Raw genomic sequence first — 27,874 nt, 5'->3', positions numbered from 1 at the left:
TTACTTGGAAACTATAGGGCAGCAAGAAAAGCTACCATTGCATGATCCTAGGGTTGGTATCTTTCATCAAGTTCAGCCAGTGGAGGGGTGTGTGGTCTATTACTAAAAGGAAAGGATTCCCCAACAAATAATATCATAAGGCACCTATGATCCACTTCATCACCAGGGTCTCCTTCTCAGTGACAGAGTAGGAAAACAGCTTCCTGCTAAGGTAAAGAATGGGATGTGCTTCCCCTTCAGAGTCCTGCAAAAGTACTGCCCCAAGAATCATATCTGAAGTGACAGTCTGCAGTATGAATCATCTTGGAAAAGTCTGTACTTGAGAGAACTGGTTCCCAACTTAGCTGACCTTTCAGCATCTTGAGTGCCTTATTGCAGGCTTCAGATCACTGAATTTTCTTAGGGCTTGTGTCTTTTATCAGATTTGCCAGGGGGCCACAATGGTGGCAAAACTTGATACAAAGAGTCTATAATAGCTGGCAAGGCCCAGGAAGCGACACACTTGCTTTTTTGGTGGTTGGCATGGGGCATTGGTCCAAGGTTGTACTTTACCAATCTGCGGCTTCAGACACCTGTCACCTACCGTATAGTGGAGGTAAGTTACCTCCCCGCTGGCCAGTCTACATTGGGCAGAGTTGTCCGTTAGTCCTGCCTCTCTGAGGGCTTGCAGTGATGCGGTAATGTGTTTTAGGTGATCGTTCCACTCATTGCTAGAAATGACAATATCTTTGCTGGATGCCACAGTTTAACGTCCATGGGTAACTGGTTCATTAGGTGTTGGAAGGTAGCATGGTCTTAAAGTAGTAGATACCAAAAGGGGTGGAAAATGCAGTCTTCTCTGGTGATTTAGTTTTCAAAGGAATCTGATGATAACATTTTGTTAGATCAAAAACGGATATGTATTTGGCAGCTCCTAGCCTGTTCAGCAATTCATCTATCTAGGCATGGGTACTCCTTGAATTTCAATATTGCATTCACTCTGGAAATCAATGCAGATCTGTGTTGACCCATTGAGTTTTGCACAAGTATTATGGGTATCCACTCACTGTGGGATTCCTCAGCCGCCCCTGAGTTCAGCATGGCCTGCAGTTCTTGATGGACTATCTCTCAAATTTTCAATGGAAGCGGTCAAAGGCTTTCTTTGACCTTTTCCCTCATTTTGGTGTCTGTGTGATGGTAGGCGCCTCCAGGCAGCACCGAGAATACTGAGGAGAAGGCTTCAATCAGCTATCATAATTGTTGTTTCTGTTCAGGCTGGAGTTCTCCCTCCATTGGTATTGGTCCTGCATCATGGTGCTTGCGGGTGATCTAATGAGTTTTTGTAGGGGAAAAGGTGCTATGAGAAGGCCTTCTTGGTCCCCCCAAGCCTTTAGCAGTTTCACTTGGTATATTTGCATTTATTTTCTCTCCCTGGCTGGTAGATATCATAATTGATCACCCCCACCCTTTGTAAGGACCCAGGGACTAGAACCTGGATCTGCAGAGCCTGGGGTGGTTGATATTTCCATAGTGCCACTGGAAGGCCCTGTAGAAGCACGTACAGGGAGCACTGTGGAGAACAGGTGCCGCAGAAAGTACCACTCATGAAACCCAGAGTGACAGTACCCTGTGGCCCTCTGATTGGACAAGTGTCCCTACTTAACCCCAGGGTCTGTCCAGGAAGTCGTCTGGGCAACCACACAGATCTTGGCCTGTTACTATGCCAGACATTACCTTGTCTCCTGAACTCTAGTCTCTGACTCCAACCTGATTTTGACTCTGACTACTGCCTCATGATCCTAACCTGGTATTGCCTCTGATCTCCAGTCTCTCACTCCAGCCTGACTTCAAGCCTGACTCTTGTTTATGGAGCTTGGCCTTGAGACTCCTCTAACTCTGGCCTGGCGACTTCTGTCCCTGGCGGGCAGACGTCAGCCCAGCTGTGACCGCCTACAGCCTGGTCCTTACACCCTTCTTTCCACCTCAGATGGATCCTGCCACTTGGTCAGTCACTTTGAATCTGAGGTCAATAGCAACAATAATACCCTATACCTAGGCCCAAATTCTCGCATCCTGGCCCTTTGGTTGCAGGTCCGTTTCTGGTTCTGTTGGGATTTCAGCAGGTGTTCTTTAGCAAAAGCCCTCAGTGTTTCCAAATACTCCATCAGGTGGATCACATACTGTACCAAATTAGCTTTCTCGTGGTGGTGGTCTGTGATCCTGCATGGCTGTCTCCCATATAGTAGTTCGAATGGTGAAAACCCTGTCAGTGCCTGTGGCACTTCATGGATGGCAGAAAGGGGTGTGGAAGTTACTAACCCCAGTGATGGTGATCCAAGGTCACAGGTTTCCTAAGCATCTCTTTCAGTGTCTTACTGAAGTGATCCACCAGCCCATCTGTCTGGGGGTGGTAGACCAACGTCTTCAAGGCCTTGATTTTTAAGAGGTTGCACAATTCCCCCATTAGCTTTGAAGAAAAGTTAGCCTTCTGGTAGGTCAATATCTCTTTTAGTATTCCCACACATGCAAAACCCCTCATCAGTTCAGTGGTGATGGTGGCTGCAGTGGTTGAGTGAAGGGGAATGGCCTAGTAAGTTGTAATATGAGTCTTTATCTCTTTTTCTCATATATAAAATACTGGTACATGGTGTTAATATAGTCAGGCTAAAGTCTGACATTTTCCCTTCTTTAATTTGCCATTTAATGTTTTTATATGCGATGAACTATATCTTCTTTCCTTTGCAGCGGTTTCTTTTTAATTTTTCTGACCTGAGTCTCATGTTCTAAACCTTTTCTTTCCTCCACTTGCTTCTGTCTGTCTAATGTGTGTATATGCAGGTCATCTGTAATCTGGGCACCAAAGAAAAGGCAAAATGGTCATGTGATATACAAGCATAGATCCCGGTAAAAAGGAGTGTGAGGCATGGAATTGCTATATCCAAGTGCTAACCTGAAGAGTGTGTCATTTTCTTTCCCAAAATGCATTTGCATGCATTCTGGCAATTGAAAGCTGACCTCTGTTTCATGTTTGCATACTACTAGCAATAATAATACTGATTATGTAGTGCTTTTCCTCTCTAAAGTATTTTATAAACATTAACTATTTAGAAGAAGTAATAAAAGCAAAATAACATCAGAGCAAATTGACTACAAGCATTGACTGGTGCTGAAGTGTGGCAGAAACTTGTTGTTCCATTTTCTGACAGTTCTATGTCATGGAATGGATTTAATTAAGATAGCTAATGGGTTCTGGAACATGGTGTTCTACATAACAGGTGAGGCGAATTGTACTATTGTAGAATAAGAATCAGGTAGCTACTGGGGTTCACTAGACAAAGTCAAGTGAAATGCTTCTGTCTCTGTAACCACACTATGCAATGGTCTCCACTGTAAAAATCAACATTTAGCCACAGTTACATATTTACCCTATTATATGTATAAGTAAATAACTGCAGTATTTGAGAAACCATATATTATAATGCGGTGACTATAGGTAAATATGACAGCCCCTGCAGGGACTGTCTGTTAGATCATAAGGGTAGGGGCTATATTTTTGTGTATTGCACAGCACAAAGCACACTATTGGTGTCTAATAAATAGTATGTACCAATAGTTTAATTTTACCAGCATAGCTCCGTTTTGATCACTGCTACCTGGGGAAATCATAGCCTTTGCACAGAAAAAGTGGCACAGGTGAGAAATATAGTTCAAGCCATTTGAAAATACTGCCATTCCACATTTGAAAAACCAAGCATGTAAAAAAAATTTCTAGGTTTTTGTACATACTCAGTTTTTACATCTTTTTTTTCCACCACAGGAAACTAACTAAATTTGAAAGATAAAAAAGAGAAATGATCATTTCATCTGGACATTTTACCTTTTTTTCTTTATTATTATTTTGCAGTTTGAACCTCTTCATATTGCTTTCATAAAATTCTCTCTCCATTCCTAGGTTTTACCAGCAGCAGCCATTTTCTGTTCTTTGATATGTAATAATGACACTGCTTGTAGGAGAGATGTTTCCTTTAATCTCCTGCCTATTTTCCTTCTCCTCTTTAGGATATGTGAGTGCACAGAGGCAGAGGCTGAAATTATTCTGCAGCTAAAGAGTGAGCTAAGGGAAAAAGAGCTAAAGTTAACAGACATTCGTCTCGAGGCCCTCAGCTCGGCACACCATCTTGATCAGATTCGTGAAGCCATGAACCGCATGCAGGTCAGTGCAGTGGCATAAGTAAGTAGGGCAGTGCTCACATAAAGCATGCTTGTTTGGTTTTTACTCCTTCCCATTATTTTATTTTGTTTATGTAGAGAAATGTTGGAACACAGGAACATGAGAGATCGATAGCACTTCCTAGCGACAGGCTTACTAACTCTAACTCTAGACACTATAATGATAATATTAATTCTCATCATTTATATTACACTAGCAATCAAAATGTGTGTTGCAGATACACAGGAAAACATAATCCCTTCCCTAAGGCTTTTACAATCTAAAAGGGTTGGGTGGGAAGAAGAGATATGATAGACAATCAAAGAGATCAGGAAGCTGATTGTTACACAGCTTGTTAACTCAAGGGGGGGAGGAAGGCATTATTATTTTTATGTACATGGACTATCCCCTCTACTGGACTCATTAGTTCCTGACCCAACTCTTCTCCACAAACCCAAACAATTTGTTTTTACTAGCCCACTAAAATTCTTGCTTAATTATTACCCATGACCCCCTCTCATGTCCTTCCTCAACCCAGCTTCTCAGCCTGCATCTTCCCCACCCCTGCCTGCTGACAAACTCCCCTTCCATCTGCATGAGACCTTATTCTGTGAAGAAAGGGGAAATTCAGAAAGGTGACTGCATTCACTGGAAGAGTCCTGGGGGTTTGGAAGCATGCTGGCTGCTCCCGCCATTACAGGATCTATCTCTGGAGCTCGTAGCGGCAGTCTTCACCACAGAGCCCTGCTGATTTAGGGCCTATCTGTGTTCAATCCTAGCTGCACCTTCCCATTCCTACACCCTCATCTGAACATTCAGTCTCCGAAGTGCAAAAACCAGCTCACAGAGTCTGGAACCTGAAATGAAATTCTGAGGAGGGCTCCAGCCCAGGTGTGCTCCTAGGATGGATGGAATGGTTTGCTGTGGTCACATGACTCCACAGGGTTGGGACAGTGCTTGGCTAGTCCCCAGTCCCCTGATGCTCCTGGCAATCACTGTTGTTGCCATGTTTCTCCTTCCTAGAGCATTCTTAAAAGGGAAACCTTCCTGGGCTCTCCAGCTCACATGGTGTTTCTGGGAGGGGAGGGGAAAATAAGTTGTATAGCACTATACTGTGCACACTCAGAGCACCCTAAAACCTTCCCAACACAGCTTTCTCATTGCCCATCATTCTAATGTGGCTCAGCTGGGCAAATTGGTGCAATTAATAATTTCATATATGATGGGGAAGGGTTTGATATCACATGACTCATTTCACTGGAGCCCTATTCCAGATGTGAACCCAGGTGCCTTTATTACCTGCTGGCATTTTTTACATGTTTGACCCCTTCTCTTCACTTCCCACCATTCTTTGCTTGTTTGGTTTCTTTCATTGGGGGTGTGGGGAGGATTGCTATCCTTTATGTTTTTACTTTTAAAATGTGGTTGAAGAGCCTTTATGAAAGTTTCAGACACTTAGCAGAATGTGAGTGAATATGGAATTAAATCTGATGTGCAATGCCATCTCCAGGAATAAGCAGTTGCTGTGTACTGTGTTTCATGAAGCGTCTAAAAGCTAGATTTAGCTGGTACCAGGCTGTGCTCAGGCTAAGTTTTCATTTGATTATTGTAAACTCGATAATCTCTCGGCACCTCGGAGGATTTAGCTAACAAAAAAATCCTGACTGTTCTGATTCATCTGTCACTATATGTTTTCATCAAAAGTGGTTTTTTTTTTGCTCTTATGTGAACAATACCATGTTGGGATGATCAAAAACTGTGTCTGATGTCAACAAGGGTTATGAAACAGTTAAACTATCTTATTTTTATTGTTTGGTTTTAATTTCGTATCTCCTTGGTGACGTCATTGATTCAATGTACTTCTAGCGGCAACGGTAGTCTTCTGTGACTTTAGCAGCATTATCTAGCTGAGATTTTAGTAACCACTTAAATGAAATAACTACTATATAAGATATTTGACAAAGTAAAATGGCTTTCTGGAGTGAAAATTCCAAGTGCAATATGTCAGACCTGTAGTAAACACAAGGACTTGAACATTGTGTTGATCAGCGGTGATATTGATGCAAGAGTAAAAGGAGCTTTTAGCATTCCCCCCCTTCCCATTTCAGCACTGAAGGGAATCCAGTTTCTGCTAATTGTATTGTACTGTTGATATATTGTTGCATGCTGCTACAGAGCTGCTCAATCAGTTAGCTCTTGCTGGTGAGCAGCAAGTTGCCTGAACAACCACCCCGTGCTCAGTGGTTTTCAGAGACAAAAATCCCCCATGTTTCTATACTGATTTCTTTTTGTTTTAGAATGAAATTGAGATACTGAAAGCTGAAAATGATCGCTTAAAGGCAGAGACCGGAAATACCGGGAAGCCGGCTCGACCATCTTCTGAGTCTTCAAGCAGCACATCCTCTTCTTCATCACGGCAATCATTAGGGCTTTCTTTGAACAACTTGAATATCACAGACTCTGTTACGTCAGGTGAATAATACATATATATATATATATATATATATATACATGATTAACATGAATGTATTTTTCTTTCATTTTTATCTTCTTAAAGGTCCATATTTCAAATGTGCCTTCTGAAACTACACATGCATTGATTTGTATGCATACACCTCAGATCTGCATGTGCTAATGGGTGTTTGCACATGGACATCACAAACAGTTTTGGTGATCTCTTTTGAAAATTTGGCTTTAGAAGCCAGAGAATAGTAATATCAGATTATTTATCCTACACACAGTATGTTCCTAGCTCCTAGCAATGTTTCTCTTTGATTTTTGTATGCTACAGCTTGATATTTGATAAGAAGGGCACCATTGTAGAACAGGTGCCAAAGAACTGCTGAAATATGCATCTTTGTGGGACAAATGTGAGCGTAGTTGCTGAAACGTTCCCTTTTATCTGCAGATATTGTATTGTTCATTTCCTGCAGATTCCTTAAGAATGCACCATTTCTGCAGTCAGGAAGGAAAGTGAACACTGTTTAGAATTAGATTCTAATAATTTGTTGTGGAATACTGATATGTAGTCTAGGTTAAGATGACCTTTTTTCTTTCCATATACAGTTGGGTCCAGATCAACCCATTTACCACTTATTGTAGTGCCAAATCCTGCTCTGCTCACTAAATCCTCTTATTGACTTCTGTGGTAATCCCCATGTAGAAAAGCAACCAGGATTTAGGTTCTGAATATTCCCACATTATACAATACCATAGTGTCTGAGAATAGATAATCCCAATCTCCCCACTGTAATTCTTCCGCACTCATTGCATACAGTGGCCAAGAAACAGGAGTACTGTCTCAACTGTTAGAACGATGAGCATAGCAGAAGCAGAGAAACCATCAGTAATACACATCTGTAGAAAGTATAATGCAATCTCTGGAAGCAATAACAGTGTGGCTAATAATTATAGATGGAGTCTGGGCAATACTACAGCTGGGGATGTGCCAAACTGCCTGACAATAATTTGAGTTGGCAGTCAGTCACAGTATCTTGCCAGTCATTGATTACATGGGTATTTGAGCCTCTCTTCTGGTTTAATTTTATATTTTATATGAAAATCAGCATGTTTTTCTTTACACGCCAGCCCTTTTGTTGCCTGGATTAACTCACTGAATGGATGAGGCTGTGTTGTCCCTGGACAAGGCATGACGTGTTTTTTCTACTACAAACACATTCATTCAGTACCTGGGAGGAAAAGTCTTATTGTGCTTCCTCCCTCACCCCCCCCAACTCTATGGGAGGAAGCCCCTAATACCAGAGCAGTGGTCTGTTCAATAGTACTAAATTTAGAAACCTTTTCATGAATAGATCCTGAAATTGCAGCTCCAGATCTCTTGGTTCTGACTAAATCTAGAGTTCTATTAAGTCAGGTACAGCAAAAAAAACAACAACAACAACAAAAAAACACTGTAGACTGTGTATAATTCTGTGTGTGTTATTTATGCATGCTCTTCTAGTATGCAAGCTGATTACTTCTGATTATAAGAACTAATAAGTCTAAGGACATACAGAGGAGAGGAAAATCCCATTCAAACATGTACCCATTCCAATCTAAACAACGTCTTTCATTTTGCTATGGCAGTAGGGTACATTAAAACATGTACCCATTCCAATCTAAACAATGCCTATCATTTTGCTATGGCAGCAGGGAGCTTGCAAGTGTGTGAAGTTTCCACCATCAAATCTTCTAGGACTGTTGTAGAAACCAACAGGTTATTAACCAGAGGCTCTGGAGCAGTGGTCCAGTTAAGTGTGCTTGGGGGTTGCAACACGTGAGACTAATGAAGCCCTAACTGGAGTCTGCTCCATTGGCAAGGCAAGCTCTGATGGGGAAGAATAGAGATTTTGAATTATTCAGACAGTTAGTGAAAAGCCCCCAAGAGTGGAAGCCTTCATGCTATGCTAAAAAATCTTTGTGGGGAAAGGGCAGTTTGGGTTCCTTGCAGAAATATTATGCAGGAGCCCTGTTGAAGGAGCTCAAGAAACAGATGTCTAGGGAAAAATGGAGATTCTCTCTATCTCCAAGACCTCTGTGAAGTCCTACATTGCAATCCCATTGTCAGAGAAGTGGCCAGACACCGAGTGAGTCCAGACTGAATACAAAGCAGTTCCCTGGGCAAGTTCTTCCTTCTTATCAAGGAAGTTGATGACATGAAAAGAACAAGAAGGGAATGCAGCTTTAGAAGCTGCATCATGAGGAAAGAGGGACTCTTCCATGTAAATATGCTTCATAGGGGTAAGGTAAAGTCTGTTGGGAAGGGAAGGTAAAACCCAATGGGCTTACAGCAGCAAGAGTTTTGGCTTCAGGATTTTCTATTTTTCAACTGACAGCATTTTAAAGGGCAAGGTGGATATCCAAAGATTATGTTTCTACATAATATGAGGTTTAAACTAGGTTGTCACATGGATCCATGGTAGTTTTGAACACACTCCAGTAAGGAAAGCAAAGAAAAAAATGTATGGTAAGTAACTGAATGTATAGGTCCTTATCTCAGGATATACACAACCAAAGCTTATTAGGAACGATTGCCTTCACCAGCTGACAAATCATTACTTTTTCATTTCCAACAGCAATGGAGGAGAAGTAAGTAGCAATTAAAGCGATCATACTGCAGATTGTTGTGATAGATTGTTGTGATAGCAGCCTTTCTTACTAAAAGACCTTGCAGCAAACATTAAAATAACAAGTAAAACAAAGCTTATATCGCTTCTCAGTTTAATCACATTCTATAAAATATGTTTGCTTCTTGTGTTGTAGATATTTTACTGGATGATGTCACAGATGGAGCCCACCCCAAAGAAGGCCACAGTGTTAAAATTATAGTCACCATAAGTAAGGGCTATGGTCGATCTGAGGTACATTCATTTTCCTGAAGTCTTAGAATCACAGATATAGTAAACACCACCACTATAGCTGAGCTATTTTCACTTTTTTTCAGTCAGGGACTGAAAGTCAAACATTCAACATACACCCTTTTTTTTAATCCTTTTTTCCTATATTTTTATCTAATCCAGGCATGGTCAAATGCAGTCCCCAAATCTTCTGCATTATGGCCTATTGCTGCTTTTATGAAGGCTCAGACTAGGGTGACCAGATGTCCCAATTTTATAGGGACAGTCCCAATATTTGGGGCTTTTTCTTATATAATTGCCAATCACCCCACACCTGCTGTCCTGATTTTTCACACTTGCTATCTCGTCACCCTAGCTCAGACAGACTACTAGTCTGACTCACTTTAAATTGGAGTATTGCATACTGGGACCTGTAGTCTCTTCAGATGGGCTTCTGTTAAAAGTGGTGGTCATTGTAATTTAAGTATAGCCCTTGGCAAGTTGCAAGTATGCTCCTCACGTGGACAAAATTGAGATGTCTGAGTTAATCAATTTTGAATCATATTCTCATGATCTCACGTTTTGTATTCCAAAAATCTTTTTAATATAGTGTAATCTGTATTTGTATACAGTGAGTCTTACTTTATTTTTATCGCTCAGGTGCCACCACGAGTCTACATCACTTTTGCACAGATGGTCCCAAACAACTAAGCTAAAAGTATTAGCTCAAAGTCAAAAATGTATAATATAGTTTCAACCATAGATTTCTTAAAGAAAAGAAATCAATTTGACTACTTTGAAGTTAAGTGACTCAGTGTGAAGGGATAGGAGCTTACTTGGTCACAATTCAATATTTTTATACTGCTAGGCCCAGATTCTGCCCTGCGATAAGGCAGCTTTGTACTACCCCATGAAGCAAAGGCCAACCATTGATGTTTAACTCATGCATGTAACCCTAAATACAGGAGAAACCTTAGAGCACTGTAATCTATATAATGTACTTTATTTCCACATATACAACAATATAATTAAAATAATAGGTGGACAATGGCATGAGGTAAGACTGAAGTGTCCACCTTAATATTACTTATACCTATTTTTATTGTTAATTACTAAGTTTTAGCGTTGTATCTTAGAGATCTTTAATGTGGGTGGCAAACTGATTTCCTCCAATTTTAGTCCAGTTTGTGAATGCTCTCTCTTTCTCTTTATAGGATCAAAAGATGCAGGCATATTTGATAGGATCCATTGGGGTTAGCGGGAAAACCAAATGGGACGTTTTAGATGGAGTAATTAGACGTCTCTTTAAGGTGGGGCATTTAAAATTCGGTTGATCAGTTAATTCCATATTCTTTGTCTCCCATAAATCTCCTTGCTTAGTTTTGACTTGAGTAATTCATTTTTTTCATATAGCTTAAGTTAATGCTTTTGCTCTTTTTTAAGTTTATATATGCTGCTCTGTAATGCATAGATCTGAGTCTTCTTTAAGTGGAACTCCACCTACACTAAAGTATGTGTTTTAATAACTTGTCTCACATGAGATGACCATGCATGCTTTTATATCTTGTATGTATGTATAATTTTAGGAATATATCTTCCGAGTGGATCCAGCTACTAGCCTGGGTTTAAGCTCCGATTGTATTGCTAGCTACTGTATAGGGGATTTAATCAGAGCCCATAGCCTGGAAGTGCCTGAACTGCTGCCTTGTGGATATCTGGTTGGAGATAATAACATCATCACCGTGAACCTGAAAGGTAAAACCACAACTATGTTTTTCAGATATTTTTCTCTTCTTTGTTATATCCCTCCCAACCCCTCTATTTATCATTTAAACCTGACCTTTTTTCACCCTGTGTCCAGCACAGGAAGTCATTTGTCATGTAAGTTCTTTGTATGTGTTTGTATAGTACTTAGCACATTCAGGCATCTTGGTGCTTTGAAGTATAAATATTAAATAATACAAAAAAATATTTCTCTTTTTCTCTCACTGACTTTAAAGTCACAGCAAAGGACAAATGGCTTTAACAGTGACCCGGGACAAAATTCAAGCATTTCATTCAGAAATGTTTCTAAGCCATCCTGCTCCACAATAGGGACTTTAAATATTTCAAAGAGCTGTAGATTTTTTCCATGTTGGGGGCCTTCAAAAGGACTTTGCATCATTTGATGTGATATCTTTCTGCTGGTAACCCTTGTTGCTGTCACTTCAACCTTTAATGTTTGAAACGCACATCTCTGCCTCACTGAGCCTTCTCTTCACATTTACTTTGATTTTGTTACTCCCACCCAGCTACTCGTGGTGGTGGTGCTGGTGCTGTTTTATCTTTTTGTCCCTTAGGAAGTATCTGTGCAATTCCAACTGTATTCAAACCCTGGAGAAGATAGAATTATTAGATAGGAGAATTTACCTGCTCTCAGCATGGCATGGATGTCAGCAGACACCATGCTGATTTTATGCTTATTTTAGACATCACCTTGAATGGAGACCAGTTATTTTTTTCTTTTATTCCCAGGAGTGGAAGAAAACAGTTTGGACAGTTTTGTGTTTGATACACTAATTCCTAAGCCAATTACCCAACGGTACTTTAATTTATTGATGGAGCATCACAGAATCATCCTGTCAGGACCCAGTGGCACTGGAAAGACCTATTTAGCCAACAGACTGGCTGAATACATAATAACTAAATCGGGCAGGAAAAAAACTGAGGATGCAATTGCTACTTTTAATGTAGATCACAAATCAAGCAAGGTAAGTTACAATTAAAAATGACAAATTCGTTGCCTGATTTGTAGTAATGAGCAAGAGTTAGTCCTGCTAATTTACACATTGCTCTATTCCCTGGTTTTGTGGTTTCCTATAGAGATGGAACCTCTAATCAGAGTGAAACATGCAGCCACAGCTCTCTGTAATCTGAATAGTGCATCGTGTGTGAAAGAGATCAATTTTGGGGTACTTGTCGGACTTCCACTTCACAAGATGATAAAGGCAGAATAAAATGCCATCTTAACTCTAGTCCATGGAGTTCCAGTAACTTCTCTCTCTGAATACATTAGCTGTACAATATAGTGCTAGTTTGATTTGCATTTTGACAGTGAAAATGGTTGCCCAAAATTACTGGATCGGAGTAGGAAGGGTGATCTAGTGCACAGGGCACTGGATTAGCACTTGGGTTCAATCCCTTGCTTAGCACTATGTAGGTTCTGGTTGTTGCTGTTTTCTCCTGAAATCTACAGTTGTGGTGCTGCTAATACAATATTTAGCCCATGCTTCAGACAACATGCAGGTCGAATTAACTATTACCTCAGGTTGCCAAGGTATTGAGGGGATAACCATATTACCCACAAGTAACTCACAAGCCACCTATTACCCTAAACAGGGTGTGTAAATTGATTGGTACCCAAAAAAAGATCAGAAAATCAATATCTTTGCTTAGAGTTTTGTGATGAGCATGTAGCACTGTTAGCATAGATTGAGAAGAAAGTCCACACAGACCAGAGAGGGGATAAGAGAACTATTCCATCATAAACACCTATTTTCATTCCCTTTATGTAAATGATTTGTGATATCATTCACTCTGACAGAGAAGTGCTCACATTTATCAGAATTATATATATATAGAATATATAATGTGAGTGAGTCACAAAAACATTGCTTTGCTGGCTCACTGGCAAGTGTATGTGTGTATTTTCCTTTCATTTTTTTCTTCATTTTGTGCTAAGATTATTTGACAAGTAAACCTCTTAGTTTGTAATAAAGAAAAAATAAACCCTTGTCATGTGTGCTTGAACAATACAGATGGTGCTACAGAGCTAAACTATGAGGAAACTCCTGATTTTCCCCCAAGGCACCTGGTCGGAAACAGCCTAACATATTTATGCAACCAAACAAGAACTTTCCCAAAGCAACAAATAACATGTTTCTACTTTCAAAAAATGATTTTGCTATCACTGATCCAGGAAATGTTCTAGTATAATGAGAATGAGATTTCTGTCCAAAGTGCCAGGGATTCACAACAAGGATTGTTGAGAGACCGTGTACCAATATTGTGAAATCACTGAGGCAAATTCTGAGTGATGCGGGAAATGAAAAATCCCTATCCTAAGAAAGTGCAGGCTGAGCCGTGCTCTCATTGCTGTGCTGTCTGCTATACTGTAGATTGCACACAAGGGACAGCTAAAAAGCTGGACTAGCCAGGAGACTGAGGAACAACAAACCATCAAGAGCAAAATAAATTGTCATGATTACAGACCATTCTTCTCCAACCCCAAATCCACCATTACTCCCCAGGTAGCTGGCTGACAGAGAGAAATAAATGTAAGCAATACACTTTATTGTGGCATGTGACATAGCCGCCCCAAAGGGTTCAACAGGTGGTCTGTGAGGGGATGAAGATGATGGGCAGAAATCTGAGGGAATGGGATCAGTGAACTAGATGAGATAACAATCTATTGTTTTAATTGGGTTAATTTGGTGTTTCTAAAAGTGGGGGACTGATATGTGAACTAAATAGCTCAGCCTTTTGGTAATGTAATATAGAGTCTTTTATTACTGGATTGCTGAGAAATGTATCCTCAGGATAGCAGGACACAAACTTTATTACCTTACCTTTAGTGAGACTTACCTACATTTTCGTTTTCACTATACCATGTCAGGTATATGTTTTTCTCTATATACAGCTGAAACTTCAGTTTTGCCCTGGCTGAGAAACAAGTCTTTGGGGTTATGGGAACTCAGTTGAGATATAAGCTGTGGGGGAAATTTCTTAACTCCCCTTTGTGCCTTTGAAAATCTCCGCCCTACTAAATGACTAAATGCATTTTACTCTCCTGTTTTATTTGTTTTCTTTTGCTGAAGGATCTGCGTCAGTACCTAGCTAACCTGGCTGAGCAGTGCAGTGCTGACAACAATGGTGCTGATCTCCCTGTAGTAATAATTCTTGATAACCTCCACCATATTGGTTCTTTGAGTGATATCTTCAATGGTTTCCTCAATTGTAAATATAATACATGGTAGGTAGCAGGTCTTAATTCCCCTGACTCTGTGATTAAAACAATTGAAAGCTCTTTATTAGTGTGATATGATGAAATATGTTATAAGGAACCCTTGTAACTCATATCCCGGTTCAGCAAAGTACTTAAGCATGTGCTTAACTTTAAATATGTGAGTAATTCTATCCCTATTCAGCCAAGCACTTGTGTGTACTTCACTTAAAGCATATTTTAATGGCCACTGACTTCAATGACATTTAAATGTATGCTTAAAGTTAAGCATGTGCTTAAATTCTTTGCTGAATCAGGATCTTAACCCCTTCCACTGCTGTAGAACGCATCTGTGTCATGGAACACAGGCACATTAGTTCCAGAAGATCCCAGAGCCTGTGGGAGGGTAACAACAGATGCATGATGGTAGTTATCCATAAGGTGTTTTCCTGGATACAGGATGGACCCATGGAGTATGCTATACGGTAGCTGCTGTTTTTGTGGTAGACCTCCTGTTTCCAACTGCTATACTGTAAGCCAAACATTTACCTGGCTGTAGAAGAGTGGAAAAGTTGTTTAGACATAGTACCAAAGGAGAATGTGATTGACTAGCTGTCTTGTGTGGTCAAAAAAGAATAAAAAGTAATTAAGGTATTTGAAAACTGCTAGCGGCCTATTAATCAAGCTATTTCTGCTATAAAAGTGCCTGTGGTAAGAGCTTCCCTTCATAAAATATTTGTGTATTATGGCTCAGTGCTCCTAAGATTCACTGGTTCCTGGAAGTAAAACCACTAAACAGGCCACAGATAATGAGGTATATGAGCACTGTTTTGCTTCATTTATTTTTAGTGCTTATGACCACTAGTAAAATATAAGTGTGAAAAGGAAAAAAAAAAAAGCAAGAACAAATATACTAAAAATAAGTCTGGCCAGAAATCATTGGAATTTGAGACCAAACAGCATCTGCACTTTCTTTTGTCAAAGATGGCTCCAGGCAAGATAAAAATAAACAATATTTTCTGAACAGCCTCCTGGATGGATTCTGTGGCAGTGAAGCTTCCTACTAAATGTATTACTTTTCTCTTTTTAGTCCCTATATTATTGGAACAATGAACCAAGGGGTTACTTCATCACCAAATCTAGAGCTGCATCACAATTTCAGGTAAATACACTTTCTTTGTCTTTAAATGTGTCTGTTTTCCCCTGTGCAGGCCTCTCAGCCTTCCTTCCTCTCATTCCTGCTTATCCTCCAACACCCATCTTGAATTTAGTCACGCTCTACAGCTGTTTGCCTCTTCCCCCTTTCCCTTAATGACAGCTGTCTGTGTGGCACTTTTCCGCCTGGCAAAACAGACAGAATATCATTCCTGCTACCCTCCTGCCATGGCAGCAGGGTGTTCAGAATTGTAGTAATATGCCCACCTTATAACATACTGGATTTCCATTGGCTCAGAAAGCACAGGCACTGAGATCACCCTTGTGATACAGACTAAATAGATCCTTATGATTTATTATTAGAATTGACTTTTAGTAGATAAGCAGCATTAAACACTGATGTCACTGTTTCTGTGTTTAAGATGGAAGGCAATGTTTATTCGTTGTATGATTATTTGATGTTTTCTCTTCACATTAGGTGGGTGCTATGTGCTAATCACACAGAACCAGTAAAAGGTTTCCTGGGCAGGTATCTGAAAAGGAAACTGATTGAGACAGAAATAGAAAGGAACATGCGCAATAATGACCTCATCAAGATCATTGACTGGATCCCTAAGACATGGCATCATCTCAACAGCTTTTTAGAAACACACAGCTCTTCAGATGTGACCATTGGTGAGTCCTTGCAAGACCGTGTGCTGCTAGACTTTTCTCAGCCAGCAGAGTGAAAGATGGGTAAAGCCTGAACCTTTCATAAAGTTTGTAGAAGTTGAATTGACTTAGTAAAATCTTGTGTTTAAGCTGAGACTGAAAACATTAAATCACCATGGGAAATATGCCTTGCCAACCTGACTGAAACAAGGGAGTAATGGAAATCTCATGGGGAAGTCTGTTCTCCGGGGATTTCTATCCTTACTACTGGACTAAAGAGTTTCATATACAGTGTTTGCCATGGACCTGTACCAAGAATCTCCCCCCTAACCGTGTCTACATTTAAAAGCTTTGCTGCTCATCTACGCACTATAATTAATGTAGGCACAGTTACACTGGTATAAAAGAGCTTGTGCTGATATAGCTAATTTGGGTTCAGCAAAGTGAAATAAACTATACTAGCATAAGCACTTTTCTGTTGGTGTAACTGTGTCTTCATTAAGGCTTATAATGGCAAAATATCACATCCCTTTAGCTTTGCCACTAAAACATTCAAGTGTAGTTCAGACCTTAGAAGAGGGGGAGACAGACTCTAATTTTTTAATAAAATGAAGCTGAACTCAGTACGAGCCAATAATTGTAGTGCTGGATAAACATTCTCTTTATTCAAGTTTGCCGTGGTAGTCAACTTCCCTTACATTTTTTGGAAGGTTTTTTCCTCACAGTTCATGTTATTTAACAAAAAACTTTTCTTCTCAGGTCCTCGCCTTTTCCTCCCCTGCCCCATGGATGTTGATGGCTCCAGAGTGTGGTTCACAGATCTTTGGAACTATTCTTTGGTGCCATATCTTCTGGAGGCCGTAAGAGAGGGACTTCAGGTATGTAGGTAGAAACACTGTCTTGCTTCAAAAGAAAAAGCATTTTTTGGTTTTGTTTTTGTAAGCTTTTTCCAGGGTACGTTTCAGAAATGCATCAGAGTGATGCGTTGTGCCACAGTGACAAAAAAAGGGGGTAGAATTCTAGAAGTAAGCATCAGACCCCTTTTCTCCTGCACTTCCTGATGAATGATTTGGCTTTTCTTAAGACCGTGCTTGTCTGTGACACAGTGATACACTCTTGTTCTTCTCTTCACTTGTATGTAATGAAGAGGAGGAATTCAGGGTCACCACACCCATTGTGAGTGAGGATTTCACAGGGGAAGGACCTCAAGGACTTTATACTAGTGGAGGAACAGGCTGCAGCAGAGCTCCGACCTTGTCCCCGTGGGTCCCACGCTTCCAGGCGGTTTATGCTAGCCTCAGAGGCTCACTGCCACCCTCCATGTAGCCCTTCTCTTTCTAGGGCCAGGGTACAGTCTACTGAGTCCTTTTCATCATAAGCCAGGAAGGAGGTTGATGAGAAAACTCCCGCAGTCTGTTGTCCCTACTGGCTTATTCGAGAACAGTTTAGCCTCCTGTCCTGGCAGGGGCCTGTCTTCCCCTCACAGGAGGTGTTTCTGTAGTGGCAGGTTCGGGGGGAGCCCGGGCCCGCCCTCTACTCTGGGTTCCGGCCCAGGGACCCTAATGGCAGCAGCTGTTGGCAGCCGACCTTTCGCTGCCAGAGTTGCTACATTTCCCTAGGCCACTTCCCCACAGCTTCCCTGCTTCTCTCTCTTAACGCTTTCTTCACCCTTACCTTAGGGCTCCCTTTCCAGTGGCTTGAGAGTGTCTTCATTATCCAGCCCATCAGCCACACTTCCTCTCCTCTGGCTCCCTGTCTCTCTTCAGACTGACTGGAGGAAGCCCTTTTATTGTATCAGAGGGGCTTTAATTAGAGTCAGGTGTTCACATTAGCTTAACAGCCTCACCTGACTCTTTGCAAGTTAATTGGAGTCAGGTGTTCTCCTTAGCCTAACAGCTTCAACTGACTCTTTTCGCAGGCTAATTGGAGTCGTGTGTCCACCCGAGCCTGGAGCAGCCCCTGCTCTGGTCAGTCAGGGAACAGAAAACTGCTTATCCAGTGGCCAGTATATCTGCCTTCTACTACTCTGCTGTACCCAACTGGACTGGGTCTATCACAAGGCATAGCAGAGATGTCCACCACACCCCCTCCTATCCCACCCACAACTCTTCCCAACATAGCCCATCTTTCCACATACACTGGGGTATGGACTGCAGTTGTTGTAGGAGGCAGTTCCCCCATGCTATGGTTATTTTCCAATGGGCTTCTTCAGCCACTTTAAGGCACTTTGCACCAAGGGTTGGTGGACATGAGAATCTGACTCTCTTTTGTCTTACTGCTCCCTCAGTTTCTGTCCTCTCTAATGTCTCTCTCATTCCCATCTTGTCTGTGGCATTTTTGCTTCTCTTTTCTTTCCTCTATATTCCTAACTATTCCCAAATTTCTTGGAGTAATCCTGCTACCTAATTTTTTTTCCATTTTCTATTTGGCCCCTTTGCATTTGTTCTCTTTTTGTTCACTACAACTTTGCATGCTATGGAAAGAGAGGCAAGGTGGGTGAGGAAATATCTTCTGTTGGGTCAGAAACAAGCTTTCGAGCTACATAGAGCTCTGAGGAATTCAGAATTCTGAAGAAGAGTGCTGTGTATCTCAAAAGCTTGTCTCTCTCACCAACAGAAGTTGGTCCAATAAAAAATATTACCTCACCCACCTTGTCTCTCTAATATCCTGGGACCAACATGGCTATAGCAACACTGCGAACAATATGGTGTGGAAACGTAACGTTTGCCAAAAATTAATCTGGTGATACAGCCAACGCTCATTGAAATTACTGCTTCATAGGGTGAGGTTTGGAATCTTGCATTATTGAAGTATCTCTCTTTTCTAAAACTGCTTGAACTAACTGAGATAGAGTACTGAACATATGATAGGCACTGTCATGCCAAGATTAGTGCGGCTTATTTAGACCCGGGGGGGAACTAATAAGAAAAAAAAATAGTGGTAGTCTCTCATGCTCCGCCCACATGCCAAGTCCCACCCACTTGAGACATTCAAATGAGTCATCTTCATAATATGGTTATGTCTTTTGTTTCTTGAGTACCTTAATAAGCAATGAAATAGTTAACATTTAAACTGCCCTCATTAAACTGCAGAGTTAAAACAAAAATAAACTTGATGTCAACAGGAGTAGTTCAATTAATTTTCACAATCATGAGGGCTACAGACTTTTTTTAAATGAAAACTTCAGTTCTGGAGCACAAGATGGCAGCATCCAGAAGAAATTATTGGTTTGCCACAAACCAGCCCAGTTCTTAGACATTCTGAATTGTTTAACAACAACATAATAATACACAGAAGTCCAACAGACTTGCTTTGTATATATAGATAGATAGATAGATATAGATATAGCTATAGATAGATAGATATATACTGCTGGGCCTACACTATACAGAAAAGAAATGTTCTTATAAGAAGCAATAGGACCAAGATAATCTGAGTCCAGGAAAGATCATTGTGACACTCAGAGAAAATAGGACTCTCTGAGTAAACTGGAGATAAAAGGAGCTAGGTGAATTTCTTCTTTTCACCTATTGAAGGTGCTCCCTACTTAAGATTAAAGAGGCTTGCTTATTGTTCTGCTACAGCTTCCCTAAGCCTGTATAAATGGAAAATCTCTGTTTATATTTCCTATGTCCCCCTTCTTTGCAAGATGCGTGAAAATAATGTCACTTAAAATGGGTTTGTATTTTCAAACTACCTCGCAGACAACTTCTTGTGATGTTTCTCTCTCCTTTCCCAAAGTTCCACTTCACATTTTATCAAAACTTGTAGCTTCTACTGTTCTCAATTTCTTTTTGTTCTCATTGGGGGTTGTTAGGTGTGGAGCACTTTTGAATACGCAGCCATTTCATTGGGTGCCTATTGGAAGTGAGCTCTTTTGAGCTTCAGGCCATCGCTGTGGGTGTTGAGCACTTTTGAAAGTTGAGTCTCTGCTGCAAAAGCTGTTTAGATGTGTTTGATTTCATTTGTCTGATATTATAAATAGTAATGTATTGAAAAGCACGCAGTCTAAATAACTAAATGTATTATATCCATAATTTAGATGTATGGTAAAAGAGCGCCATGGGAGGATCCCTCAAAGTGGGTAGCAGATACTTACCCGTGGAGCTCCGCACCTGTGCAGCATGAATGGCCATCATTACTTCAGTTAAGACCAGAAGACGTTGGGTTTGAGGGTTACGCATCGGCACAAGAAGGAACAACCTCCAAGCACATTCCACAAAGCGACACAGAAGGGGATCCCTTGGTAAGAACGAAGCTTTTTGTTTACCTTTGTAGTCTGTCTTTCAACCTAGCAATTTGAAATATAAAGAATATACCAGTTAACTGGTCCATTATGTATTTAATTTATATCAAAAAGAAGAAGAAAAGCAGGAGAACGTAGCAGAATAGAAAGCATTACCCTTATGTTACAATTTTAAAATCTCAGTAATTTCATTGTATGTATTTCTCATCATCTAGGTCAGAGATCGGCAACCTTTTGCACGCGGCCCCTCAGGGAAATCCGCTGGTGGGCCGGGACGGTTTGTTTACCTGCAGCATCCGCAGGTTTGGCTGATCGCAGTTCCCACTGGCCTGGATGTGCTGGCCGCCTCTTCCCGCAGCCCCCATTGGCCTGGAACGGGGAACCACAGCCAGTGGGAGCTGCGATCGGCTGAACCTGTGGATACTGCAGGTAAACAAACCGTCCCGGCCTACCAGCGGATTTCCCTGATGGGCTGCATGCCAAAGGTTGCCGATCCCTGGTCTAGGTGCTTGCATGACCCTCATCATTATACTAGCTGAACACTTCACACACATTAATCAATTGAACCTCAAAACACCCTGTATAGTTGCAAAAAGAAAAGGAGTACTTGTGGCACCTTAGAGACTAACCAATTTATTTGAGCATAAGCTTTCGTGAGCTACAGCTCACTTCATCAGATGCATACTGTGGAAAGTGTAGAAGATCTTTTTATACACACAAAGCATGAAAAAATACCTCCCCGCACCCCACTCTCCTGCTGGTAATAGCTTATCTAAAGTGATCACTCTCCTTACAATGTGTATGATAATCAAGGTGGGCCATTTCCAGCACAAATCCAGGGTTTAACAAGAACGTCTGGGGGGGGGAGGAAAAAACAAGGGGAAATAGGTTACCTTGCATAATGACTTAGCCACATAAACACCACCCTATACCGGAAACCTACTGACTACTATTCCCACCTACATGCCTCCAGCTTTCACCCTGAACACACCACACGATCCATTATCTACAGCCAAGCTCTGCGATACAACTGCATTTGCTCCAACCCCTCAGAAAGAGACAAACACCTACAAGATCTCTATCAAGCATTCTTACAACTACAATACCCACCTGCGGAAGTGAAGAAACAGATTGATAGAGCGAGAAGAGTTCCCAGAAGTCACCTACTACAGGACAGGCCTAACAAAGAAAATAACAGAACGCCACTAGCCATCACCTTCAGCCCCCAACTAAAACCCCTCCAACGCATTAATAAGGATCTACAACCTATCCTGAAGGATGAACCAACACTCTCATAAATCTTGGGAGACAGGCCAGTCCTTGCCTACAGACAGCCCCCCAACCTGAAGCAAATACTCACCAGCAACCACATACCACACAACAGAACCACTAACCCAGGAACCTATCCTTGCAACAAAGCCCGTTGCCAACTGTGCCCACATATCTGTTCAGGGGACACCATCACAGGGCCTAATCACATCAGCCACACTATCAGAGGCTCGTTCACCTGCACATCTACCAATGTGATATATGCCATCATGTGCCAGCAATGCCCCTCTGCCATGTACATTGGTCAAACTGGACAGTCTCTATGTAAAAGAATAAATGGACACAAATCAGATGTCAAGAATTATAACATTCATAAACCAGTCGGAGAACACTTCACTCTCTCTGGTCACGTGATTACAGACATGAAAGTTGCGATATTACAACAAAAAAACTTCAAAACCAGACTCCAGCGAGAGACTGTTGAATTGGAATTCATTTGCAAATTGGATACAGTTAACTTAGGCTTGAAGAGAGACTGGAGTGGCTAAGTCATTATGCAAGGTAACCTATTTCCCCTTGTTTTTTCCTACCCCTCTCCCCTTCCCCCCCCCCCAGATGTTCTTGTTAAACCCTGGATTTGTGCTGTAAATGGTCCACCTTGATTATCATACACATTGTAAGGAGAGTGATCACTTTAGATAAGCTATTACCAACAAGAGAGTGGGTTTGTGGGGGGTGGGGGGGAACCTGGATTTGTGCTGGAAATGGCCCAACTTGATTATCATACACATTGTAAGGAGAGTGATCACTTTAGATAAGCTATTACCAGCAGGAGAGTGGGGTGGGAGGAGGTATTTTTTCATGCTTTGTGTGTATAAAAAGATCTTCTACACTTTCCACAGTATGCATCCGATGAAGTGAGCTGTAGCTCACGAAAGCTTATGCTCAAATAAATGGGTTAGTCTCTAAGGTGCCACAAGTACTCCTTTTCTTTTTGCGAATACAGACTAACACGGTTGTTACTCTGAAACCTGTATAGTTGGTACATATTACCTCCATTTTACAGATGGGGAACTGAGAAACTGAGATAAAGTGACTTACCCAAGGTCTCACACACACAGTAGCAGAACAGGGAATCGAACATCCTTCTTCCCATCCATAGGAATATCTCAGAATAACTTATTATTGCATCATTGCTTACTATATCGGGGGGAAAAGTCAGTCAAAATCATTACAAAACAAAACATGTAATGCATTGTTTTATTTGCCCATTTAATATGCCCAAGGATGTTTGGATTTACTATTATGTCCCTTGCTAAAGGTATACTATATCAGCCCAACTAAAGTCCTATTATTTTATAAATCTCACTCGGTAGACTGCCTTTGTTATCATCCATAATTTAAATATAGAGAACCCCACTGCACCTACGCTGGGGGTGGTATTCTGAGAAATGGAGAAAGCCCAAAGAAAAGGGACCTTCTCTGAAGAAAATGCTCCGAAGTAAATTGGCACTAAAGAAATTACTCCTGAGTCCCCACAAGTGCTCAGGGCGCTCATCTCCCAGAAATCAGACCATGAATCTCCAGATAATGTGGGGAATTAGCCTATATGACCCACTGTTTCCCACCTGACAAATATAGGAGTGGTCCTTTGGCCCTTTAGGATTTGCAGTGTAAGTGAATCTCCTGGCCACGCTCCGAGCCCATTCACTATCCCTTCCACATTGCAGTGTGCAGAAATGGCTAAGACTCCTCCATTGTAGTGCAGAAGTAGTGTCCCACCATAATGAATCTTTGCTGTCTGGACCCTCTCCCATCCCCCATGTAGCAAAAGCGTAGCATCTTCACTGCATTTAGGCTTGAACCTGCATGCGTGAAGCCAATGGGAGGATTGATACTGACTTCAGTGGTGATGAATCAGGTCCACTGACCCTGTATGAGATAACAAGGCATTTCAGAATTTGTCTCATACATAGAATGTAACACGTACGCACACACATCAGTATTTGTCTCATACATAGGGTATATAACACGCACATTGAATTTGGAGCTTAAAGCTGCTTCGTAGTATCCCCAGTACAATGTTCAAAGCTTATTGAATTATGCGTGAATGGTGTAGCTATGAAGTATAGGACATTCAAGGATTCCTAAGCAAACTTGAAAAGGGTTCACACAAATAAAATACCTTCCCTCTTCTTACCTTTCATTGCATATTATTTGGTTACAAGGAACCTGAACTGTTCACCTAAAATGTGGCACTGTCTTAAAATTAGGTTAATGTTTTTCAGTGCTCTGAGGACTTTGGCATGAGTGCTGCTTTATAAATAAAATCATCGTCATTATACTGAGTTTGTCTCCAAGAATCTGAGCAATTTTCTCCGGCAGGCGTTGGCTTCTGAATGTTTATCAAATGCACTACAGGCTCCGATAATACCCAAATGAATTATGTTATGCTTCCCCTTTCCTCAGGACGATGGTCTGCTGTTTTCTGTTACTGTTCCTTTTGCTGAGGTCAGCTCTTGAGCAGCAGATGGTGCTCTTGTATGTAGCAGCTGGCTACAGTCCACCTCCCGACACACTCTCTCTCTCTCTGAGAGGGTGTGTGTGTGTTCGTGTGATCATGTTTGCAGTTGCTTTTCCAATTTATTCTGCCTACATTAGCCAAAACATTATTGGAGGCTTGACTGTCTCCAAATACGGGCCCAGATGTCCAGCTGTGATACTGTTTCCTTTGCCTGTCTGTGTTGCAACTGCAGCCATTCACACCGCTGAATTGTAGAGTTATTAGGCAGCGCTCTTATATCCCTATGGCTTATTAGACCTTTACCACTCTGTGGTATTTATTTGAAGCACAGAAGGCTGGGCAAGGGGTGGCAGCCAGGAGGAGCCACTGATATTTTGCCCGTTCCGAAATCATTTTGCCCTTTCTCTCACTCTGGGTACCAGCACACTGCATACACCAGAATCGTTTAATTAATTTTTGACATAGCCCCTGCTGCATTAAATGCTACAGTGATTACATAAACATTTCCTTACCTCCTTTTTCAGATGAATATGCTAATGCGGCTCCAAGAAGCAGCAAATTACTCGAGTGCGCAAAGCTGTGACAGTGATAGCACCAGCCACCATGATGACATTTTGGATTCCTCTCTTGAATCAACTCTCTAGAGGGGACGAACCTTGGTAGAGGATTATAGTAAAATCTATTGCCACTGACTACTGCCAGGATTAAAGCAGCACACTGAGGTCCCTGAACAAGGGCGGTGTGTTGTAGGTAGGCAGGAGGCTTAACTCTGCAAAGTCAGGAATTAAAATCTTAAGTGGAAAGCTTGAATTTGTTTAATTTCAAGGCATTTCAATATCAGTGGAGCCAAGTAAGACTCCATTAATCAACTGGAAAGGGCCCTAAATGGAGGGCAACTAAGCAGATTGCACATGTGTTAGCCAAACTGGAACCTTTTTTTGTTTTTCCTCTCTCTCTCTTTAAAAGTTTACAGTGAAAACTTTTTGTTTTTTCCTTTACTTTTCTCTGAGGTGCTGCGTTAGCAATGCAGTCTTCTGATCCTCTTCTGATCCTCTGTTGTGCCACATGGTGCTGGTCACAGGACTACAGTAGTGTTTGTCGTACACTACTGCCCATTCCAAAATGAATCAAAGATGATGATAGTAACTCAATAAGCACAAACAGTATTGTGCTATCACCAGAAAACACTACTGTGATATGCTGGATAAGTGCCAATTTAATTCTTAATTGCCATGGTCACAGTGACACTCTCCATGAAGTTTTTAGTGTACAAGTCACCGATTTTATAAAGTTGTTTTTACCACAAAGGTCTTTTTTAACCACCTGCCCACTCCTTTACAGTTTTATACCAATTATTAACCAACACTGACTAAAGGCTTTTTAGGGCTTCATTTGTTTGAGCCTTTTCAGTGGAAGAAGGAACATTTCCTATGGTGCTGTTTCACTGCCTTAAAACAGATTTCTAGAACAGTTTTACAGTTGGTTTAATTCCTAAACCATTGGTAATTTACACTGTTTTTTTTCATTTACTAACGAAATAACGTCAGTTAACACAGTAGCCTCATATCTGTATATCATGATTTTTTAAGCAATGGATAGGAGAAAGAACAGTTGCTATATAGTATTTTTATCTTGTGAATAGATTGCTCTGCCTACCCTAGGAAATATACAAGAAACCCAGAACCCACTTCCACTATCACCTAAAAGCTGAGAAAGCTGACCCAGGTCCATTCAGTCCTGTGGAATGGAGTTTTTGAAGATAGATGTTTCGAATTCTTATCCAGCAGAGCTGGATGCACTTGATGCAGCATGAGCACAAATATTTGTTTATTTTTTTTCTTTTTCTAGTTTTAAGCATGTTGTTTTGATTGCTATTGTTGTACATGAAAAAAAATTAACAGCATTAAAGAACACTGAAGCAGTGATGTCCACTGTGGAAGAGGAAGAGTTTATACTGTAAAAGTGGGTTGGTTTTGCACAGTCTACTGGGTGGGTATTGTAAATATAAAAAGCCTTGCACAAATCAAAACAAACAAACAAGAAATTGTATTTTATCCTGTTGGTGTTAAGAGATGTTACACTTGCTGAGATTTCCTCAATGTTGCAAACAAAGACAGAATGCAAACCTTAAAAGCTGTTTTTAACCTTGTGTGTTTGTCCTGTATTTACAGTTGCTATGACTATGCAGGAGCTATCAATGCTAGAGTGAGCATGTTTCAATTTGTATATTAAGCCAATACATTTTGGGGGGCAAAAAATGAAATTTGAAGTGCATCTGTCATGGCAGGCTACAAACAGATTGCATGAAAACTGATCAGAATAATTGGAAAAGCTATTGCCACGAGAAATAACTGGATAAAATAATTTTAAAAGAAGAATCCAAGGGCTATGGCATTGTGTATCCATACTGTACACTTAAATGGATGTTACCTTCAGGATGTGTCATTGGTGCTACTAACTCTTTGTGGCCACCCTGTGGTCATTTGCTGTAAAACAAAGACAAAGAAATCAATAGGAGGACTAGGGGCACCTTAGAGACTAACCAATTTATTCGAGCATAAGTTTTCATGAGCTACAGCTCACTGAGCTGTGGCTCACGAAAGCTTGTGCTCAAATAAATTGGTTAGTCTCAAAGGTGCCACAAGTCCTCCTTTTCTTTTTGCAAATACAGACTAACACGGCTGCTACTCTGAAAGAAATCAATGCAGTTTTCAATGGCACTGAGCTGCATCAGTGAATCTAGCAGTCCCTACACGGTGCTATTGCCCTAGTACAAACTCTAATTGATTTTATGCATGTAGAATGTAGTCCGACTGATGTGGAGCCCCAAAAGTTAGATCAGTTTCTATTGTAAAACATCAGAACATGTATCTGAGAGCTGACTAAAAAACCAGCTGCTATTTGTTATATATGTGTTCTGAACAAATTTGCAAATCTTTTCCTTCCATTTTTGACACAAACACACACAATATTACCATATACAAAACTTCCTGCAATACATCTCAGTGAGTCCACCTAGTTTACAACTTAAAAATTGTTTGTGAAACATTTGTCTGTATACATTTTATATTTTGTACATTTTTTGATGTAACATATCATGTAAATAGACAGAAACAGTGAAATAAATCATCTGAAAAGTTTTGTAGTCTTTGTAAAGCCCTAATAATAAGTATTTGGTGTCATCGGACTTAACTGGATGATGTATTTTTATTGGTTTATTGTTCCTCTAGCTTGTAAACCAGCTTGCATATATTTTTTTGCAGGTGTGCACACTGTATCTGTCTAAATTATTACTTTGTCATTAAAGTGGAATTATTTATTGAAAGTGCAGTCTGGTGTCTTTGCAATCAGGAATACTGAATGATTGGGTGGTATTTCAAAGGTAAAACATGTAAACAAAATGGCAAATGGAAGGAAGTAATTTTCTATATATACTGCATAACTAATCTTTATAAGAATGAAAGCATGTATTCTCTCTAGTTCCAGTGATCCTTTTGCTGCTTTTGAATGACAACTTCCAGGC

At 40.8% G+C, this 27,874-nt stretch overlaps 1 protein-coding gene across 10 annotated transcripts in view; it reads left to right on the top strand.

Moving 5' to 3' along the window:
• Positions 1-27,672, top strand: part of NAV3 (neuron navigator 3) — a 352,628-nt gene extending 324,956 nt beyond the window's left edge. For all 10 annotated transcript variants that reach the window (XM_027819622.3, XM_007057255.4, XM_027819623.3 and 7 more), the window contains 12 exons: positions 4,039-4,192; positions 6,487-6,661; positions 9,452-9,549; positions 10,740-10,835; positions 11,112-11,280; positions 12,040-12,275; positions 14,382-14,536; positions 15,597-15,668; positions 16,140-16,336; positions 17,072-17,190; positions 20,355-20,558; positions 24,876-27,672. In XM_027819622.3, the coding sequence (XP_027675423.2) occupies positions 4,039-4,192; positions 6,487-6,661; positions 9,452-9,549; positions 10,740-10,835; positions 11,112-11,280; positions 12,040-12,275; positions 14,382-14,536; positions 15,597-15,668; positions 16,140-16,336; positions 17,072-17,190; positions 20,355-20,558; positions 24,876-24,995 (1,795 nt within the window). In that variant the 3' untranslated portion in view covers positions 24,996-27,672. The remainder of the gene's footprint in view (positions 1-4,038; positions 4,193-6,486; positions 6,662-9,451; positions 9,550-10,739; positions 10,836-11,111; positions 11,281-12,039; positions 12,276-14,381; positions 14,537-15,596; positions 15,669-16,139; positions 16,337-17,071; positions 17,191-20,354; positions 20,559-24,875) is intronic.
• Positions 27,673-27,874: the final 202 nt, after the last annotated feature.

Source organism: Chelonia mydas, chromosome 1 (genome assembly GCF_015237465.2).
Source record: "Chelonia mydas isolate rCheMyd1 chromosome 1, rCheMyd1.pri.v2, whole genome shotgun sequence".
Taxonomy (NCBI): domain Eukaryota; kingdom Metazoa; phylum Chordata; order Testudines; family Cheloniidae; genus Chelonia; species Chelonia mydas.
This window is presented reverse-complemented; position numbering and strand designations above follow the sequence as displayed.